This window comes from Camelus dromedarius, chromosome 24 (genome assembly GCF_036321535.1).
Source record: "Camelus dromedarius isolate mCamDro1 chromosome 24, mCamDro1.pat, whole genome shotgun sequence".
NCBI lineage: Eukaryota > Metazoa > Chordata > Mammalia > Artiodactyla > Camelidae > Camelus > Camelus dromedarius.
This window is the reverse complement of record NC_087459.1, coordinates 31,236,177-31,256,240: the sequence shown is the minus strand read 5'-3', so window position 1 is coordinate 31,256,240 and position 20,064 is coordinate 31,236,177. Positions and strand designations below refer to the sequence as shown.

Below are 20,064 nucleotides of genomic sequence, written 5' to 3'. Positions count from 1 at the left end.
TCAAGTGTCGGTGCTGGTGACGCCTCCCCCAGGCCCCCCAGAGCTCAGGGGCCCAGACTGACTCCTTTCTCTTTTTCCTCTGTGTCTCGGTCTCCTTCCTGTGTCACTGCCTCTCTCGGGCTGTATGGTGGGCTGTTCCATGTGTCCTGTGGCTGGTTGACCAGTTACCTGCTTAGGGCCACGCAGCTGAGTGCACAAGCACAGGTCGGTGCCGGTCAGTGGTCAGAAACCGCCTCTCGGAAATGTATAAGCATTCCGTGCCGTGGTGACAGAATCCTCCAGTTTGATTGTTTTGTTTAAAATACACTCATGAGGATCATGAGCCACAGATTTTAAGAACAGGAATAAAAATAGAGGTGGTTCCTGATGTACATGCCGGGCCTGCACCGAGGGCTGGGAGCCCAGGACATCCTGAATCTCTGCAGCAGCCCAGTGTCACCATGTGATGTCCCCGCTTTACAGACGAGGTAACTGAGGCTCATGGAGGGTCATTCTCTCCGTGGAGTGTGTGGAAGGCTGAGCCCTGTGTTTAGCCGGTGTCCATGGGGAGAGAGGCAGGACTGATTTATTTCATTCATGTTTTTAAAGGCTTATTTTTATCAAAGTAATACATGCACTTGACCCAAGAATAAGAATGCAGAGGATCCCACAGGTGGTGGCGGTGCCGTCGCCCCGGCCACGCCCAGCCCGGGACCTGCTCACTGCACGCCACACGCTCAGTCAGGGTTCTCAGCATCGATCACTGACCTCCTGTGGGATTCAAGGGGACCCATCCCCCATCGAGGTCACGTCCAGCTGGGCGTGATTCCTCAGAGCGCTGAGGGGCTGTCATTGAGCTCAGCCTCTCCTTTCCCTGTTCTCCCAGGAGCTATCGCGGGAGCCCCCCTGCGTTTGGTTAGATCTCCTTGTGCCTGGGACCCCCTCTGCATCTTCACACGCTTGGCTGGGAGGACCTTCCCAGCCTCCTCCCGCCTGCACCCGAGTGGGGCCCTCTGACCCTGGGATCGTCTTCCACACTGGCCTGGGAACCCCCTCTCTACTGACTCCCAGTCTTTCCCTTTCCTGATCTGCTCCTTCCTTTTACTGGACAACACCTTCCTGGGAATGGGGACAGGAAAGGTCAATTTTTTAAAAATCTTCCACGGCTGAAAATTACCATTATTCTCTGTTCATGCTAGATAGATGGTTTACCTGGGCAGAGAATTCTAGGGCAGAAACATTTTGCTCAGAACTGATCGCACTTTCTGGCTTCGAGTGTGGCTTCTGAGAAGCCTGCTGCTCCCGCAGTCCTGCCCCTTGTGCACGGCACGTCCCCGGGGAGGGCGTCCCCAGGAGGGCTCGGGTCTCTGCAGTGCCCGCAGTGCCTGCCCGCCTGCCCCATCTCAGCCATGGCCTGGGAGGGGCTGGGCGCTCGCTGGGGCCCTTTCACTCTGAAGACTCACTCCCTGCAATTCTGGGAAGTTATTGTTTCTGTAAATTTGCGCCTCTCCCCTCTTATTCTCTCCCCCAGCTTCTTCCTCTGTCTCCTCTTGCCTGTTTCCTGGGAAATTTCCTCAGGTCTCTCCTTCCAGCCTTTATTGAACTTTTATTCCTCCTCTTTCTAAAAATGTGAAGAGCATTTCCTGGTCCTCCTAACTGTATCCTGCTCGCTCATGAATGCAGGCTCCTCGCCCCTGTGGGGACGTCATCGTGCTGTTTTGTTTGCCCCTCTGCCTTCTCCCCGGCCTGTGTCTGTGTCCCCCGCGCCCCACCCTGTGTCGCCCGTGTCCCCGCTGCCACACGTGTCCCTCGTCAGCCAGACGCCCGAGATGTAGTACCTCAGTAAATACAAGTCTGTGAGTTCACCAAAATGATGTTTGAATTAGAAATTCTCTACAGTTTAATTGAAGCATTTGTTTTCTAGAATGAAAAGATTCCAGTTTTCAAAAGAAATTCCAGAGAGCTGAGTGAAAGCTGGAGTCGCCTGCCCTGAGTGGTCGCTGAAGCATGACCTCCCAGCTGAAAAGTCTGTCACTCAGCAGCCATCAAGGAGCTAGTGATACTTTTCAACTGAAAATTAATAATCTTGTTAAAATAGTAACCTAGAAAAAAGACTGAGGTACTAGAAAGCTTCCTGGATCCCCTCGGGGGTGGTGTGGGCCAGGGGCTCAGGGTCTCTGAGTGACCCCTCCTGGGAGCATAGAAGCCCCCCCACTGGCCTTTGCAGGGGGGCCCCGCCGTGTAGGGTGCAGACTTGCCCCTGACCTGCTCCCATGGCCTCCCATCCCCCCAGGTCCCCAGCAGAGGGTCCCCAGATGAGACCAGGAGTAGGACCAGGCCGGCAGGAGGCGGGGTGGGGGCGGCCTGAGCTCCCGCAGGCTCAGCAGTGCTACCCCTACACCTGGCTGGTCCCACGTTCCCGCCTCGACTTAAGAGCCATCTGCACTTCCATTTTTTTTGGTTCTAATTTTTTTTTATCAGAAGAGAAATACACAACTTGGAATGGATTCGGAGCACATGGCGCCACAGCAGATTCTCTTTAAGTGGCTAAAGCAGCTTCTAGAGCAAGTAGCGGTAAGAGAGGGTGTTTCTGGTGCAGGACCAGCAGGGCGCACTTCCCAGGAGGCGGGCGCCAGCTTTCCTGCGGCCCCAGGCAGAGCCGGAGTAGCCGGGTGTCTGGGTGGCCGCAGAGGGCAGGGTCTGTCGTGGTGGGCTGGGGGCGGGCCGGGAGAAGGCCCTCCGCGGCTCCGGGGACATGGCACTGGGCCTTTGGTCAGATCTGCTCTTCCCTGCTGCCGCTCGTGGCCCCACGGCGGGGCCTGGAAGCGGTCTCCACAGGGTTTTAAACCGCCAGCTCTGTCCTGGACGGTCACGGGAATCACGTTTCATCCCCAGGTTTGTCCTGGCGAGATGGTGGCCCAGATCCAGGGCAGCTGCTGGCAGGACCGGCCAGCCGTGAGCCGTCCCCACTCCTGAGCCTCTGTCCTCCTCGCCCGCGTGGAAGTGTGACTTGGGAATTGTTTTTCCGTTGGGGGGATCAGTGACTACCGGCCTGGAGTGCACGCTCCCCGTCTTTCCCACTTCCAGCCTTAGGGCAGGAAGAGCGGTGTGCGTCACATGACATCTGCTGGCTCCGGGCTGCTTGGCCTCTGCTGCTTCCCCGTCCCCAAGTCAGACTCCCCGACCCCAGGCGTGTGGGGGCCCCCCGAAGGGACACGTGGGGGACGCATCTCTTGGGCGTCCCAGGAGGGCCCCAGCGTTTCCTGTCTTGCACATAGTTGGGGAGTTTGCAGTGGAGTGGGACACTCCCTCAGGGCATGCTGTGTCCGGGCCAGTCTCCCCAGGGCGGGAGCCTTGCTTCAGAGCCCAGTGTCCCCGGCCCCTGCTCCCCGGGCCCATCTCTGAATCGACCATTTTCAGCCCTGAGATGCCCTGCTTGCTGCTTCCCCTGGGACGTGTGACCAGCGCGGCTGGGTACCAGGCACAGCCCTCCGGGCCGAGCTCAGCCCACAGGGACAGCTGAATGGGGTCTGCTGAGGCTGGGGCGGCTGTGTGCGTGGACGCACGTTCCGGGACGGGCCTGCTGGGCCCTTTGGACATCAGCCGCCCCTGTCCCCACGGAAGCTTCTCCAGGAAGGGTCTGTCGGTACAGTCCTCCCTCCACCGGGCAAAATGGCGGGGAGGCCACCCGGCCCCTTCTCCTGTTGTGGCCGTTTCTTATTTCCACTGGAAATTTCTCTGGGGAGTGACGGCCTTTGCACTGCTTCGCTTTGTGAGGATTAGACTAAGTTTTCTCTGATCTTTTTACAAAATATGGACTTGGGACGGGCAGCAGGCCCCTGTGCCCAAGCCCAGAGGGCGCCCTCTGCTGTCTCTGCACTGGTGAGGGCGCCCCGCCAGTCACACAGGCCAGCTGCCGGCAGGGTTTCCTGGCTGAGCCCTGGCGCTCCCTGTCTCCAGGCTGGACTTCTCCTGGCCTGTCTCCTGGAGGCCGTGCGTTTCTGGGGGATGGTTCTCGTGGTCAGAGCGTCGTGTTTCAGTCCGCTGGTGTTCAAGTCCAGAAGGGGCATGGACCCTGGAGCAGGTGAACAGCGCTCCTGTGCCCTCAGGTCCTGCAGCGCCGTGTGGTTGGCAGACGCAGCACAGATAACCGTCAGGAAAAGCCCCCATCGGCCCCCAGCAGGGCTGCGCGTCGTGAACCTCCCTGTGCCTGGCGTTGGTTCCCAGGCAGAGGAGCCTGGGACGCCCGATGGGGAGTGTGTGAGCCTGTTACTCGTAGGGTGCCCCCCCACACCGTGCTTTGTCAGCTCGGGCTTTGCGTGTCTGGTCCGGAGTGAAACCCAGAAAGAGCCGTTTTCATTGTTGCTTCCCACCTCTAAGGGCTCGTTTGTGGCTGATTGCAATTCCATACTCACAGAACTTACCTCCCTCTACTCTATTTAGGGAATCTCGTGGAGAAGAGAACAAAAATTCTCAAATAAAAGATTCCTTAAAACTCCTGTGTGATTGCAAGGATTCCTGACTGAAAAGGGGTGATGACTCTGGGGGAATTCATTAATATCAACCATCAGGCGCTCCTTGGTCACAGCCTTTCGTTTCCTTTCGTCCTTTCCTCTGCTCAGTAACTCTGCTGAGCCCTCCTCCACGCCACCGGCCACCCCCCGCCCAGGGGAGGAGCGTGAGGACCCGAGAGGAGGCTCTGCGTGTGTCCAGGAAGGTGGCACAAAGGGGTTTTGTTCGAGCCTGACTGGGGATTTGGGGGGCATCCTGTCACTTGGGACAGTGTGGGTGGGAGTGCCCGAGGGTGTCAGGGAAGGACTGGTGACTTCCCGGTGGTGCTTGGGGGCCGGCCTCGAGGCCTCTCCTGAAGGCAGGGAGAGGGGCGCAGGCAGGCGCCCCCGGGCTCTGGTCAGCTCCCAGGGACACCTTTTATCTGGGTTTGTGACCCACTTTCAGAGCTTTTGTTGGTTTTCTCTGAATATTTTCAATGTTCAAAATGAAAATTTTGACATGGTTAACGCCCACCCTGTTAGTGACAGGGACTGGGCACCAGCGACAGGTGGGGTGCGGGGTGGCCCCCGCAATGCCGGCAGTGGGGCAGCAGGGACAGACTGGCTGGTTGGGCGGCACAAGCTGAGACCCAGAGGTGAAGCCCCGGTATTTCCCGCCCACGGACTCGGATGCAATTTCCAACCAGAGATGAGCTGGCGGGTTGCAGCGGTGACCCTGGGGTGGCTGCGGGCCTGGGAACCAGGTCAGGGAGGCCACCATCCTTCCTGTGCAGGGCACACCCGCAGGTCCACATGCCTCCTCTAGTCCCGGCCTCTCCTCGGGCGCCATCGTGTGGCCAAGTGAGCAGACTGCGGCCCCAGGGCCGTCCCCACCTGAGGCCCTGGTTGCACTTGGTTCTTCACCAGAGGCTGGGGGCAGGGTCAGGAGGTGGGGACAGGACAGCGCTATGACCTCAGTTACCATGCCGTTTGGGATCCCAATGTCCCGTAACACCAGGTGTGCCACCTCAGGCCGGGGTCGGGACTCAGGACACATCCTTTCTCTCCACAGTGTCCCCAACTCCTGCCCGGCCAGCCCTCGTGGGGCCGGGTCGTCTGGCTACCGCTTCGTCCAGAACGTGACCTCGGACCTGCAGCTGGCGGCGGAGTTCGCCGCAAAGGCTGCCTCGGAGCAGCAGGCCGACACATCCGGAGGAGACAGCCCCAAGGTGTCAGCCCTCGACGCGTTGGCTGGGTGACTGGGCACGGGTGCTGCGTCCCTGCACTCCTTCCCCATCTTCCCCTGGCCCCCATCCTGTCCCGTCCCGCCTCTTGAGAAGAATGGCAGGCTCTCTCCTTACAGCTTTGTCTTAACTCATTCCCTTCTGATAACTTTTTAAATCGATTTATAGAGGAGATGAGAAATTTCAGAATTAAACCACAATGAAAACCTCAGAAACAGCTCTTCCTGGTTTGAAGCACATAGGCTAAACGGGCAGAGGTCTTGGCGATCAATTTACGAAGACACGCTGCGAGTCTGTGTCCTCGTTGGGAGGGTCTTCTCCACGAGGAGGTGTGTGGGTGGACTGGATTGCCAGCATTTCTTCCCGCACTAACTGTGTTGTCTGTGTCCGCAGGACGAGTCGAAGCCACCCTACTCCTACGCCCAGCTGATCGTGCAGGCCATCTCCTCGGCGCAGGACCGGCAGCTAACACTAAGCGGCATCTACGCGCACATCACCAAGCACTACCCGTACTACAGGACGGCTGACAAGGGCTGGCAGGTGCGCCCGGCCCGGGCTCCCCACTCTGCGTCCGCTTTGCTAGAACGAGCACAACCGGAGGGGTACAGCCCTGAGAGCCCCCATCCTCTCCCCTCCCTTGGGGTCCACACCCACTGCACGTGGCACCCCTGTGCTAATTTGGAAACACACTGCCCTTGCTATTTATAGATGGTTTCTTTAAGTTCGTGAGACCCTTGCCAGCACTGGACATAACGCACACGCCACATGGACACGTCACACCTGTTTCCTCTGAGGTTACTCTTTCCCGTCAGTGGCGGGTTCAGTACCAGTTCTGAGCCAGGCACCTCCTGGACCAGGGCTTGTCTTTCCATTTCGCTTTTCCTGTCAGGAGTGGTCGCGATCCTCTGCTGAGTCACCGTAGGAAGACCCACTGCGCCTCCCTGTGCCCTGAGCGGGGGCCCCTCGGGCAGGGACACCGGGCCTGCACCGCCCGCGGTCCCCTGGCTGCCACGCTCGGATCGGGCGAACGGAGCTCCAGCTTTGACTCGCGGTGACTGTGACTCTTTCTGCTTCGCCCACAGAATTCCATCCGCCACAACCTCTCTCTGAACCGCTACTTTATTAAGGTCCCTCGTTCCCAGGAGGAGCCTGGGAAGGGGTCTTTCTGGCGGATCGACCCTGCCTCAGAGGCCAAGCTGGTGGAGCAGGCGTTCCGGAAGCGGAGGCAGCGGGGCGTCTCCTGCTTTCGCACCCCCTTTGGGCCGCTGTCATCCAGGTAGCCCCGCCTCGCCCTGCCCCGCGGCCACATCCATAGCATCTTTGCACTTAAATCCCGTCACCTTTGCCTGAGACCCTGGCTCAGGACCAGTGAGCTCCGTGACAAGGACGTGAGCGGGGGGCTGCTGGCTGCCCCTCCACGTTAGCTCTCAGATGCGGAGACAGGAGTGGCAGGGGTAGGGGGTGGGACAGAGAGGAGTGGACGTGGACGGGGCCCTTGTACTTCCTCTTGACTCGGCCGCTCCGGGTCAGCCCTGGAGGCTTGGACCCCAGCCTGTGTCTCTGGGGGACACAGTTCAACCCAGACAGCAGCCGCTGCTGCCTTTCCCTGGCAGACAAGCCCGCCGGCCAGCGGGGCTGTGACTGGGCTTGCTGTGCGTCCAGCGCCACCCAGGAGACCCCCGTAAGAAGTGTCCGAAGGAGCGAAAGGGGCCCGTCCTCAGGGTCACGGTGGTGGCCGGACCTGGTCTTGTGCCACACAGAATATGCATGGGGGGGTCAGGAAGTAAGCCCTCGGCCAGGAGGAGAGTGCAGTGAAAACGGTGGTGTGCACTGTCTTAGGGACAGGAGGGGGCTGTCCTGGCTCCCAGAGGTTGCAGGGGGTGTGCTGGGGGCTGAGGTGGGTCGGAAACAGGACTAGTTTTGCAGAGTAAAGCCAGATGAGAGAGGACCTGACAGGAGTTTGAACCCTTGCGGGGAGAATTAGGTGCTCATGGACACAAGGCCTGGAGAGGGGCCCGCTCACCACTGGTTTGAGCACCAGAGTCAGCAGGCAGGGCCTCTAGGCCTGAGTGGAGGGCAGACAGCTGAGGGGGTGGGAGAGGAGGGGGCCACACTCAGGCCCGGGAGGGGAGGGGAGGGGAGGGGAGGCGTCAGGTCTCTGCCTGGGGACTCGGCGGCGTCCTCCGCACGTGGCCGTTTCCAGCACTGACTGTCGGTGCTGAGCGCAGCCTCTCCGCTCCATCGGGCACCCCCGCTCCCCGCCCCTCCCAGTCACGCTGCCTCGTGGCGTGTCACGTTGCTTGAAGGCCCCTCAGAACACCGCCAGGCTGGCAGGCGCGGGGCGGGGCGGGGCCGGGCAGGGCGCTCTGTCATCCATGCGGGACCAAGAGCTGAGCTCCCAGGGCACGCTTTCCTCTCAAGGGTGTCGATTTGTCTGGGGCGGGTTGGTACCCGTCCCTCCACCCCAAGCCACTGTTTTTAACACCGAAGCCCGAGCCGCTCCCCGGGAAGCCGCTGGCCCCTTCGGGACTGGAGGCTCGGGCTCACACCCTGTGCTGGGGGTCACGGGGGCTGTGAGTGCCGGGTGACGTCATGGCCCCGGGCGCAGGCTGTCGCTGCAGGAGCGTTAGTGCAGGAAGCCCCTTGCGAGGACAGAGCATCGGGAAAGGTGGGCAGAGGCTCCAGGGGGCAGGTGTGTCGCCGTCTGATGTCGTGACAGGCACCATTCTCCTTTCTCATCCTGTGTACTTACCGCCGGGGGCCTGTCTCTGCCCTTCTCTCAGGAGCGCTCCGGCCTCACCCACTCACCCGGGGCTGGTGTCGCCTCGTTCCAGCGGCCTGCAGACTCCAGAGTGCCTGTCCCGGGAGGGCTCACCCATCCCACACGACCCTGACTTTGGGTCCAAGCTAGCCTCCGTTCCCGAGTATCGGTATTCCCAAAGTGCACCCGGTAAGAAGGGGTTTGTCCTCTTAACCTGTCACGGCAGAACTCAGAACCGAGCCCCAGAAGGGGGTGCCCGGAGTCCCCGCTGACCCCGTGTCCTTGGCGGCCCCCCTCCCTCTCTGCAGGCTCTCCCGTCAGCGCCCAGCCAGTGATCATGGCCGTGCCTCCACGGCCGCCCAGTCTGGTGGCCAAGCCTGTCGCCTACATGCCAGCATCCATCGTGACGGCGCAGCAGCCCTCAGGCCACGCGATCCACGTGGTGCAGCAGGCCCCCCCAGTCACCATGCTCAGGGTGGTCACCACGTCTGCCAGCTCCGCCAACGGGTACATCCTCGCCAGTCAGGCCTCAGCGGGGGGCCCCCACGAAGCAGCAGGCACAGCTGTGCTGGACCTGGGCGGCGAGGCGAGAGGTAACTCAGGGTGCAGAGCCAAGTTGGGGGACGCAGGCCAGCCCCGGCGTACAGCGGCTCTCAGGCTGCTGCCTCTGCCCCCCGTCGCTCCTTGTTCTTCGGGAAGTGCGCCCTTTAGAGCCACACAGTCACCCTCTGAATGCTCCCCAGGCGCACGGTGCCCCCAGGTGACCCTGAGCTAGGCGTGGGCCTGCCTCAGACGGTCCACAGGGGGCCTCCTCCACAGCCCCTGCAAGGGGCCCTTAGAAGTCACTCAGAGTGAAAAATACAGTTAGAAATTCCTGAATTAGAAGCCCAGATCCCAGGGAATTCATGGCATAAACACTGAAACCACACCCAGGACTGTCCCCGGCCCTCGAGGGAGCACTTCTGAAGTGAGCGGCGTCTTCCTGACCGCGGCCGGCCCATCTCAGCGGTGACGTCTTCTTTAACGTTGTCCTGATGACTCGTGCCTTGTGGGCAAAGAAGACTTGGTTGTGGCTGCAAATACAGATCTTTTCCTTCCAAATTGTACACTTTATTTCTCAGATTACATTGGGGTCAGTTAAAGTTCAAGGTTTTACCTTAGTTCTGAAACTCTATTCATTGTTTTTCTCTTGTTCCACAACATATCTCCTCAGGGGAGGACTTTTGAGAACCAGTATTTTTTCCCCAGAGTCAGGGCTTCCGAAGTGCAGGCCACTCTCTGCAGGGACAGGCGCTCAGCAACCATGGGCTGAGCGCAGGCGGAGGCAAGCGTGGCTTTGATGGCTATGTCCCCACAGGCCTGGAAGACAGACCCACCGTTGCATTTGCCACCGTCCCCACTGCTGGCCGAGTGATCCAAACAGTGGCCAGCCAGATGGCCCCAGGGGTCCCTGGACACACGGTCACTATCCTGCAGCCAGCCACACCGGTGACCGTCGGGCAGCACCACCTCCCAGTCCGGGCCGTCACGCAGAATGGCAAGCATGCCGTCCCCAGCAGCGGCTTAGCCGGTGGCGCGTACGGTGAGCCCAGCCCTCAGCTCTGTGGTCCCACTCGGGTCGGTGCAGGGTGAACATCCTTGCAGTCACTCCAGTCATCTGGTCAGTGCACTGAGCACCCACTGCGTGCCAGGCCCTGGGATGCTGCTGAGGTAGCCCTGCAGCAGTGAGCAGACTCCCCGGGTCACAGAGCTCACGCCCCACAGACAGGATGAGGACTCGGGGGGGGGGGGCAGTGAATTTATTAAAGTTACTAAAGCGTGAGCTGTTAAAGTGGGGAGGGTGGTGGGTGAACTCCAGTTATCTGTCTGTGGTGCAGGGCAGGACTTGCCAGAGGCGAGGGCGGGGGCCACTGGGGCGTCCAGAGGGACCCACACACAGCAGCAGTGGCAAGAGGAGAATGCCGAGGACACTAGGGAGGTTGGGCAGCAGGGCTGGGGTTGGGGAGGGGCTGGCACCCAGGCGTGGCCGGCCGGCAGTAACCAGAGGTGCCAGGTGTGCGGGGAGCCGGCTCCGTGCCGCTTTCTAAGCCCTCGTGGGACGACGGCCAGCGTTCAGAAAGGCCGGGCCGGTCATGATCAGTTTCCAACGTGCATCTCTTTTTCCTCCACCCCAGCCCTCACCAGCCCTCTGCAGCTCCTCGCAGCCCAGGCCAGTTCATCCACTCCGGTGGTGGTCACACGGGTGTGCGAGGTGGGGCCCGACGAGCCGGCGGCAGCGGTAGCAGTAGCAGCCGCCGCCCCTGCCACCCCCGCCCCTGCTGCCACCACGTCTGCCTCTTCCACTGGGGAGCCCGAGGTCAAGAGGTCCCGTGTGGAGGAGCCCGCCGGGACTGCGAGCACGCAGGCCGGGGTGATCACAGCCACCGGCCCGCAGGGGCCTGGAACCGGGGAGTGATGTCACCGGCGTGGAGGTGGAGTAGGACACGCGCCAAGAGGAGTTCTGGGGGTGGACCGAGGCGGCTGCCATCACCTCGCTCGGACCGTGATGAGAAAGCCCCCTGCGGACCGCAGCTCGGTGCCAAACGGACAGCCCGCCTCCGCCCACCTGCACCCAGACCCCTCGTCCTCCTCAGCGTCTTGTCTCCTGCCCCTGCTCTGGTTAAAACAAAAACACATAAACACGTTCAGACCGCTGATTGTATGATTCTGGGAATTCTTTGTTTTCATTTCCCTCCCTCAGCACCACCTTTCTCCCCAGGCTTTCTGTCCAAGGCATGGGGAGAGGGGCGTAGCCCAGCGTCCCCAGGAATGCATCTCGGCGCCCCGGCCGCCCGCCCTGCAGGAGCAGCCTCCGCCCCAAGGATGGGACGGACACGCGGCCTGGGCCAGAGGCCCCCAAGGGAACGGACAGGCCTGGGATCCAGCCCTGTTTGTGAGGGATCGGGAACAGGCCGAGGAGGGCAGAACTCCAGATCTGACTGTTCTGTGGTTTCTTCTTCCTACAAGTGACGCAGAAAGTTTTGGCATTACCCGGGCAGAGGGGAGGGTCTGGTTTGGCTCTGGACCCCACGTGCTTCTTTTGTGGAAATGTGGAATTCAGGCTGGATCATACATCGGAGACAGAAACAGACGGGATCATCTGTTTTTGAGGTTTTCGTCTGCAGGTAGTTTAACACCTGTAGGTCTGGGGTTCTTGCTGGCACTGGTCTCCACAAAGAGGAAGTCTGCCGCTCTGTTAACTTCAAGAAAGATCGACGGCCTCCTGGATTGGCGTTTGAGGTGGAAAGCTGTTTGGATGAAAGGTCAGCCTGGAGCCAGCAGGCTGCAGCATCTGGCCACATCGAGGCCAAACCTTGATCACGGGGCAGCAGGTGCTCCAGGCGGAAGTAGGTCACCGACTCAACAGGGAGTCGGTCACAGCCATGTCGCTCCCAAAACAGAAGGGCAAGGCCCTTTCCTGCTGGCGGACCGATGGGACCCACAGCCACACACGAGGCTTGTGTCACCAGGTTCCAGTGCACACCTCTGCCATCTCAGGCTGGAACCATCTCTCCTGCCCACAGCACCGCAGGCTCTGGGCTCGGTCAGCAGCTCCACCCACTCGGTGGGTCCTACCTGTCCTGCGAGAGTCGGGGGTCCTGCTCAGACACCCCGTGCCCCTTGGAAACGTGACCAGAGCAGGAGAGGAGCCTGCACTGCCCAGTGGACGGCCCCGTCTGTGGTCAGGTGCAGTCCTTCAGCTCCTCTCGGAGAACATTCTCAGGAAGCGTTAAGTGCGTCCCTGTGAAAGGTGACCTGGCTCGGCGCCCAGTGTCAGTTCTTCCACCCGGAGCTGCAGGGGCCCCATGGAAGCGGCTCCTCTCCTTACTAGCGGCCTGTCCTCAGTGTTGGTCTCCTGCCAGCAGAGCTGCTGTGCGTCCCTGTGCTCCGACGGCAGCACCGCCCAGAGCACCAGGGCTGCCCTGAGTCCCCTGGGGGCGGGCACACGGCTCTCGGGGTGGGGACGCTGCCTCAGGGGCGGGTGAGAGGAGCTCCGCCTCGCTGTCATGGTTGTCCCCACGCACCCCCACCAGGGACGGGTAAGGAGCATCCTCCTGGGCTGGGTAGGAAGTGCGTGCTCTGGTGTCTGCTGAGCCCCAGACCAGTCATTTCCGTGGCACTGAACTTCACCTGGGAAATAAGGTCTTCTGTGACATCTGGTGAGGTTGCAGAGACAGGGAGGGGGACTTCGCTGGCCGCCGCGCCCACCCTAGTGGGGAGAGCACGCTCATTCCACTTGGACGTTTCCTGTCGTTTTTTGTAAACTTTGTCTTCTGTCTTGTCTGCTGTGTGTGTGGGTGAGAGTGAGAGAGCTGGACCGAGGCAGTGCCACGGTGTGCACTGACGCCCAGCAAGGGCCTTGCCTCTGCGGGTTTGCAGCGAGGGCTCTGGGGTTACCTGTTGCTTCTTTCCCCTTCACCGTCGCTCAGTCCTGGACCCACGCAGGTTCCCCCAGGGGGCTGTGGCTCATGGACCATCCTCAACGCCACAGGCTTGCCTCCTTGGGGGAGCTGGCACCGTCCACGGAGAACAGATGCCCGGGCCGGCTGGCCGCAGAATACCTGGTTTGGTCAGCCTGGCTCTGACCTCTGAGATGGTTTGGTTTCTGCCCGTTGTCAGTGATGACCCCAGTGTGGATTGTGGGAGTAGAGGGGAGGGTGCCGGAGCTGGAGGGAGAGAGGACAGGATGTCTGCTGGTGACGTTCCACCAGGCAGGGAGCTTGTGCCTTTTGGGCTTCTGTGGAGAAGGAGGGACCCTGTGGGGTCAGCTCAGATTCGGCCGGGGGCAGGGAGAGGAGGGCCAGGCCTTGGGGCCTTGGGGTTCACTCTAGATTCAGGATAAGCTTCTAGGTGGGCTTCTGGTCATCTGACCAGATGGCCCGCCTGGCTCTTGCTAGCACTTGGCCTGGGACTGGTAGCCAGGACGCCCATGAGTGGCCAGCTCCCCAAGGAGATGCACATTGCAGCCAGAAAGATCTCAGAGCTGACCAGGGATAGTCCCCCCGACCTGTCCACAGAAGCAGGAGCGCAGGCTGGAGTCCCCAGAGAACCCCGCCCTCTGGGCCTGGCAGCCGCAACCCCACCTGCATGGGTTGTGGCCAGTGGGCCCACCCAGCTGAGGCTGGGAAATCAGGAAAGTAAGTAATTCTGGCCCAGAGCTGGTGTCACTGCAGCCTTGGGCCACCCAGGGGCTGGCATCCGTGCTGAGAGATCAGCCAGGCGACAGCAGCCCTGCCTGGGCGGGGCACTGGGGCCGTTGTCACAGCGGCTTCCTCACGGCCTGGTACCAGGGCCCATGTGTCTGCTCCTCCTGCTGCCTGGCCGCCCATCGCCTCTGCCTGCACCCACACAGCAAAATGCACTCTCTGCATAGGAGGGAACCACAAAAATCACTGCTTTCAAATAGCTGGGCGTTTCCCTCAAGACGGTCTGGGCCGCGTTAGACGTGGGAAGGGCTGTGCCTCACCACTTCCTCCTGGGCCGACATCGGACACTGCCGGTGTCCCACGGCTCATGAGCATGTGGGGTGGACGCTAAATGTCCATCGTCTGCTATCTGCCTTTTTCTTTCCGAAGCTCCCAGGCCACACAGACTCTGTCGAGGGCAGGGTCTGTAATCGGGGCTCAAATAGTCCACCCCGCTTCCCCTCTTTGTGGATCTGTAGAGGCTGGCAAAGTTAGTCATGCTGGAATGGCCCCGGGTCCCCGGCAGTTGTCCCAGGCGTGCCCACTTCGGGGCGGGTGTGCTCCGACAGCAGGTCCACTGTGCAGAGGGGTGGGGGCCCTCGCTTTTCCTCCTGGGCTCTGGCTGGTTCATGTTTGGGGTCTGCTGTATGGGGGAGTTTTTTCCTCAACTTAAGAACCAAGCCGAATGGAAACAGGGGAAGTGAATGTCTGACTTTTGAGCCGGGAGGGAAAGGGTTTGGCGGAGCTGCGCCCAGGCTCCGGCCCCTCTGCTTACCTCGCTGGTCCTGGCGAAAGACTTGTGTGGGTCACAAGCGGCGTTCAGCTCACGCTCTCATTCCCTCTGATCAGAGATCTGCGTGGAACGTCTGGAGGCAGCTGTCCACCCACCTCCACCAGCGTGTTGCGAGGTCTCTCTCTGTGGATAGAAATCCTTGGCAATTCTGAGTTCAGAGGGAGGAGAAAGGTTTTCTTGGGCTTTTTTCCTTTGGTCAGTTTTTTACGGAGACAAAGAACAGACCTCATTTGAAAAAAAAGAATGAAAACTTAGCTGAACGTGGGCCGTGGCAGAGCTGTCAGTGTAGCTGATGCAGGTGAATGATCTGTTTTTCTCCAAAAGCCTCAAGTTCTACCCAGCCCTGGAGCAACTTCGTCTGGGGTGAAGGACTGCACTGTCCCAGGGTCATAGCCAGGGCGCGACCTCTGCCCCTTCAGCTCTGGGAGGGAGGGTCCCGCCCCCAGGAAAGGTGCACTTGGCTGCCTCTCGCTTCATTGCTGCATTGACAGTGCGCTGCTTGTTCTGGAATAAGTTACCAAAAGTGGTTGTGAGCCTCTGCAAGGAAAAAGGGCCAGAGTCGCTAACCCGAGGCCCCGTCCCCAGTGCCAGGTCCCCGATCCCCAGTGCAGCCGCGATGGGCCTCGGAGGCTCCCGGGGAGGCTGACGGTGGAAACGCTTCCCCGCAGCCGCTCAGGGCCGCCTTTGAGGCGCCTCCGCAGAGGAGCAGTGCTGTTGAACGGGAATCAGGTTATTCAGACGTGCTGCTATGAAGGTAGGGTGGTCCCGGAGTCAGCAAGTGGTCTTTGAGGTGAGGGCTGAGCAAAGCCACAGCCGTGGTCCCTGACCCAGTTTATGTCACCGTCTTCAGACTGCTTTCCTGTGTCTTACAAACTTCTCATTTCATAAGCTCCTTTCTCGAGGGCTGGTTTCCCACGTTAGGATTTTAAACACGCTCAGGACCCGGGTCTGTTCGTGCTCCCGTGCCGCCACCGTTCTTGCTGGGTTCCTCCAGGGCCTGTGCCCCTGCAGTGCCTTTTACCACCAGAGCTGCTGCCTCTGGCGTCCAAGGGCGGGTCTGGACCTGGTGCCGGCAGGGGCCCGTCTGGCATCACGCAGCCCCTGGGCGACGCCTGGGCCGGTGCCGTGAGGCCCAGCCGCTCGGAAGATGGGCCTCTGGTGGCCACGAGCATTTGCTGTGACCTGAAGTTGAACAGCTGGAGTGTCTCACTGGTCGTGTTGAGGGAAAGTAGTTGGGCTCCGTGAGGGGTCTCTCTACCCTCTCTCCTCCCAGGCATCGCAGGCCTGCTTGGGGCTTGTCTCTGCAGTGAGTTTTCCAGCCCAGGCTCAGGCCACGCGGCTCAGTTTTGCTGCTGCAGGGATGAGCTGCCTTCAGACCAGGTCCCACGGAGGGTGCCCGTGGTGCTGCTCCCGCAGAGGGTGAAGAGGTTCTCGGGGGCACAAGGCAGCCATGCAGAGAAGAGAGTTCGGAAGGGTTCATTTTCTCTGGGTTTGACGAGCCTCACTGTGTCTCCATCACACCCGGGAGGACGTCTGCACCGCCTCCGCCCTGAGAAGCAGGCCTGGGCCCGAACGTCAGCGCCCTGCTGCTGGGGGCCCAGAGGCCCTCCCGCGGGCTGACCACTCCCAGGAGAGGGCAGCTCTGTCCCGCTGCCCCCGGGGTGGGCGTCTGGATCACCTTTTCACGCGGGACTGAAATGACAGTGAGTGAGCCTCAGGACCTCAGTGTCTCCTTTCCCTTACAGCTGGTTCTGGCTACTCGATGTTTTAGAAAAGACCGCAGGGAGCAGTGGCATCTTTCTTTCCCTCCAGGGGGAAGCTCCACTCAGGGGGTCCCTTCATTCCCTGCACCTGCTGGGCCTGCTGGTAGCCGTTGGGAAATGTCGTGGGAGACACATTCTGGGAGTGGGTGGGAGGCAGCAGACGCTTCTCTCCTTCGGCTGACCCGCCGAGTGCTGGCTGCGTGGGGCCACACCCCCCAGGTCCCCACCCCGGCCCCACGAGTGAGTGTCTTCAGGCTGTGTTCTCTGGGGTACAGTCACCGTTTTTTTTTTTCCAGGGGAGACCTAGTAAGTTTCCAAGCCACTGTCACCTTTTTACCCCAACCCAGGTATTTTAAGAGAGTCAGAACAGAATTGGAAGAATTCTAGTTTATTATTCTTTACTTGAGAATCTTTTCTGGAGTCACTGGCTCACTTGATTCATCCAAATACTTACTGCTGGTCTACCCTGTGTCAGGAACAGTGCAGACTACGCAGGAGACCAGGCTGCAGAGGGATGTGACGCTCAGATCTGCGACACACCTGGGTGCACATTTCAGTCCCACACATCAGAACGACTGTGCTGCTTGTGTGAAGGGTGTTCTTGCCCCGAGTGCTGGGACTTGCTCCGGAGCAAGTCTGAGCCACAAGGAGCCCTGACCTGTCCCCAGATTCTGAATGAGTTGGCTGAGCCGGAACAAGATCTGTGACTCTGAAATGGATTTTTTTGTGCATGAAGTTCACTGGCCTGAGGATACTGAACGACACCCGTCGCCTCTTAAGATCTTAGCCTATAAATTTCTGGGTTAACTGGTCCAGGTTTTTTTTTAAATAGATCCTAATTTTTTATTGATTGAGTTTTCTGTTTCTTTGATTTATTTGTAAACCATTCCACCGTGCCTTTAAAAGTCAACCTTTAATTTTCATTCATGGCTTCTTGTTTAAAAATCCTTCCCCCTGCCCCATCTTCCTCCACGGGTGGGTTCCTATGGCATGAGTGGTAACTGCATTCATACTTAATCGGGTTCTTGACCTTCAGCAGGGCTTATTAGAACACAGATTGCTGGGTCTCACCCAGAGTTTCCGGTAAGATCCCAGGCGATGTCAGTATTGCAGGTCTGGGTCGGTCTCTGAGAACCGCTGCTCCAGAGAAGAGTCCCCGGTTCCCCTCCCGGGTATAGAGGTGTGGGTTCCGGGCTCTACAGTTGACTCCCGCATGCCATCAGCTGAAGAAGATTGGGTGGTGATGCTGTTTCAGGGTCGGGGGAGAGGTGGTGTATTGTCTTTGTTTCGCATTGTTGAAATTTGTGGAAAATCCTTTTGGGCTTTTTTTAATCAGTAAAAATGGAATTTAAAATCAAACATTTGAAGTTCAGCCCTCCCCTCCCAGCTTCCTTTCTAGAAAGGCTTTCTGGCTATCTCGTAGACCGAATTTGCCTGGTTTGATTTCTGCTTGAGGCCAGGGGTCGGGGAGGAAAGAGCAAAGCGTGTCCCAGGTTCTCACTGAGACCAGATCCGTGAGCTGCGCGGGCAGCTTGGTGCACAGGAGGGAGAGGCTGGACCCAGCACAGATTGTTTTTTCTTACCTGACTGAGAATTCTCCAGTAGAGATCATTCAGGGGGCCGGCGTTGTTAGTGGGGTGTGTGTGTGTGTGAGTGTGTGTGTGTATTTTTTTTTTTTACGGTGGCTGTCTATAAAGTATTTTTCACAATATGTTTAATCGCCAATGCTTTAAAAAGCGGCGGTATCCTAGAGAGGGAATTTAAGTCCCAGCGCGTGGGATGGGAAGTTCAGGGCACATCACACGCATGTTGCACCACCTGTATGTGAAGTCTGGTCCGTGGGAGACCCACCAGGGGTAGCAGACGCCCCGGCCCCGGGCGAGGCCAGCGGTACCACTGGGAAGACCGGGGACCCACTGCGCTGGGCCAGCCTGCATTTTTCATTTCAAGTGGGATACAGTATTTTTTTAATACGGAGCCATACTTTTTTTTTTTTAAAGTTTGAGATTTGAATGTGATTTCTAATTGTATCAAACATTAATGTTTTAAAGCTATAACAAAGTTTAAAATTTCTACTTTCTGTTTTCCATTTATTTTAACTGTTCTTTTATCTATTAAATTGTTGTATGTGGATGGGGAAGTTTTGTTTCTCCTCTTAGCCTTTGTTTCTATAACCAGAAATAAAATTATATATTAAAGAAACAACATCGGGCTCTGTGTGGTCTTGTGAGTGGCTTGCTGAGGGACAGACGGCCAAGTGGACGGCCTGCACATGCAGCCCTTCCCCACGCCGCACCCTGGGGTCCCAAGGGGCTATTCCTAGGGGAGATGCGCTTTCTCCCGCTTGTCCTCGGGGGCCTAGTCCTGGGAAGCAGCAGCCTGACCGATGACATGATCTGTGGAAGTGCCCGTGCTTTCCTGACCACTGACCCCCATGATGACTGGAGAATGGCTCACACCTACCCCTGGACGTGCAGGGACTGGTGGACATCCCCCATTCCCGCTCCTGGGCACCACAGCTCGGCCAGATGCCCCCTGGAGCTCCCAGCAGAAGCCAGTCCCTCTTGCAGGCGCCCAGCTGCACGAGACCCCTGCGCCTTGTGTGTGCATCTCCTGAGACCTGCTCATTCCGGGTCCTGGGCAGGAGAGGCGGCCAGACTCTGGACTCAGACTTGGGTTCCATGTCCTGCTGGGGAACTTGAACCTGCGAGAAGCTCCGTTTCTGCACCTGCAGGGTCAGCACCGCGGCCTCTCAGGATTAAGTGACATGGCGCATGTCAGCTGCGCTGAAGCCAGTGCCTCCTCTCCTCACAGCGTCTACCGGCTTTACAGTCACGTCACCGGAAGGAGACGCGTGGCCTTCGTGTGGCCGACCACCTCTGACCTTGGGTTTGATGAAAACTGTTTGTCACAAGCACGCCATCTGTCAAGTTTCTCTCGTTCGTGCGGGTGACTCATCACCGCGTTTGGCTAGTAGCTAACTTGCCTTTTTCAGATTTCCCAGCTGCCCACGGCGGTAACTGCAGTTTGAGCACTTCTCTGCTTCCCTTCTTCCAGTGAGTGAGTGTTCACACCACAGAAACGGTCAGACAGTACAAATCAGCCTCCCGGCCCTGGGAGAGCCACTTAGCCCCCTACCGACACACGACTAGTTACAGAAGCGCAAAGCATCGGTGAGTTTACTCAAGATGTGTGCGCTTTGTATGTTTTACTTTAATCAACATTTTTTTTGGTTCTGAAACGAATATTTGGACTCCCTTCCCAGTCTCAAATTTTGCAGGTCCAAGTGTGATTTTTACCTTTGAACTTGATCTGTATGCAGCTCAAGTAAACCAGCAAACTCCACCTGGAACCACATGTCGTTATCAAGCTATTGTCTGGTGACTTCACACCGACTTTCTGTGCTGTTTTCATGATTCGCCAGTGGGGGCTCTGCCAGGTCCATCCCTGCTCCGCCACGTCCTCCCTGTCCGGCTGCCTGGCACTGGGCAGAGGGCACCAGAGGATGCTTCCTGCTCCGGGCAGCTCTCTCCAGCTGCAGCAAATGTCCTGGCAACAGCAGCTCACAGCAGATAGCTTTTCCCGCCCAGCCAGGGCCAGCCACTTGGTGCCTCCTCACAGGTCAGTGTCAACTCCGCGGGACCCCTTCGCCAAGTCCCGAGCTTTCATTATTCCACCCTCTGCCCTTTGTCCCCCTACCGTTCGGAGCAGTGGCTGCTCCCTGGTCCCTCCCAGTTCCTCCAAACCTGGTTGCAATTCTTTATAGTGAATCTAGTAATAAAATACTTGCTTTCCGGCTCCTGACCGGC

The 20,064-nt window shown here is 59.0% G+C and overlaps 1 protein-coding gene across 1 annotated transcript in view; it reads left to right on the top strand.

Moving 5' to 3' along the window:
- The window catches only part of FOXK1 (forkhead box K1), a 62,993-nt gene extending 44,531 nt beyond the window's left edge, over positions 1 to 18,462 (top strand). The window contains exons 3-9 of the mRNA XM_031471329.2: positions 5,542 to 5,698; positions 6,107 to 6,253; positions 6,796 to 6,989; positions 8,497 to 8,663; positions 8,783 to 9,067; positions 9,832 to 10,056; positions 10,649 to 18,462. Coding sequence (XP_031327189.2) covers positions 5,542 to 5,698; positions 6,107 to 6,253; positions 6,796 to 6,989; positions 8,497 to 8,663; positions 8,783 to 9,067; positions 9,832 to 10,056; positions 10,649 to 10,929 — 1,456 coding nt within the window. The 3' untranslated portion in view covers positions 10,930 to 18,462. The remainder of the gene's footprint in view (positions 1 to 5,541; positions 5,699 to 6,106; positions 6,254 to 6,795; positions 6,990 to 8,496; positions 8,664 to 8,782; positions 9,068 to 9,831; positions 10,057 to 10,648) is intronic.
- The last annotated feature ends 1,602 nt before the right edge of the window (positions 18,463 to 20,064 follow it).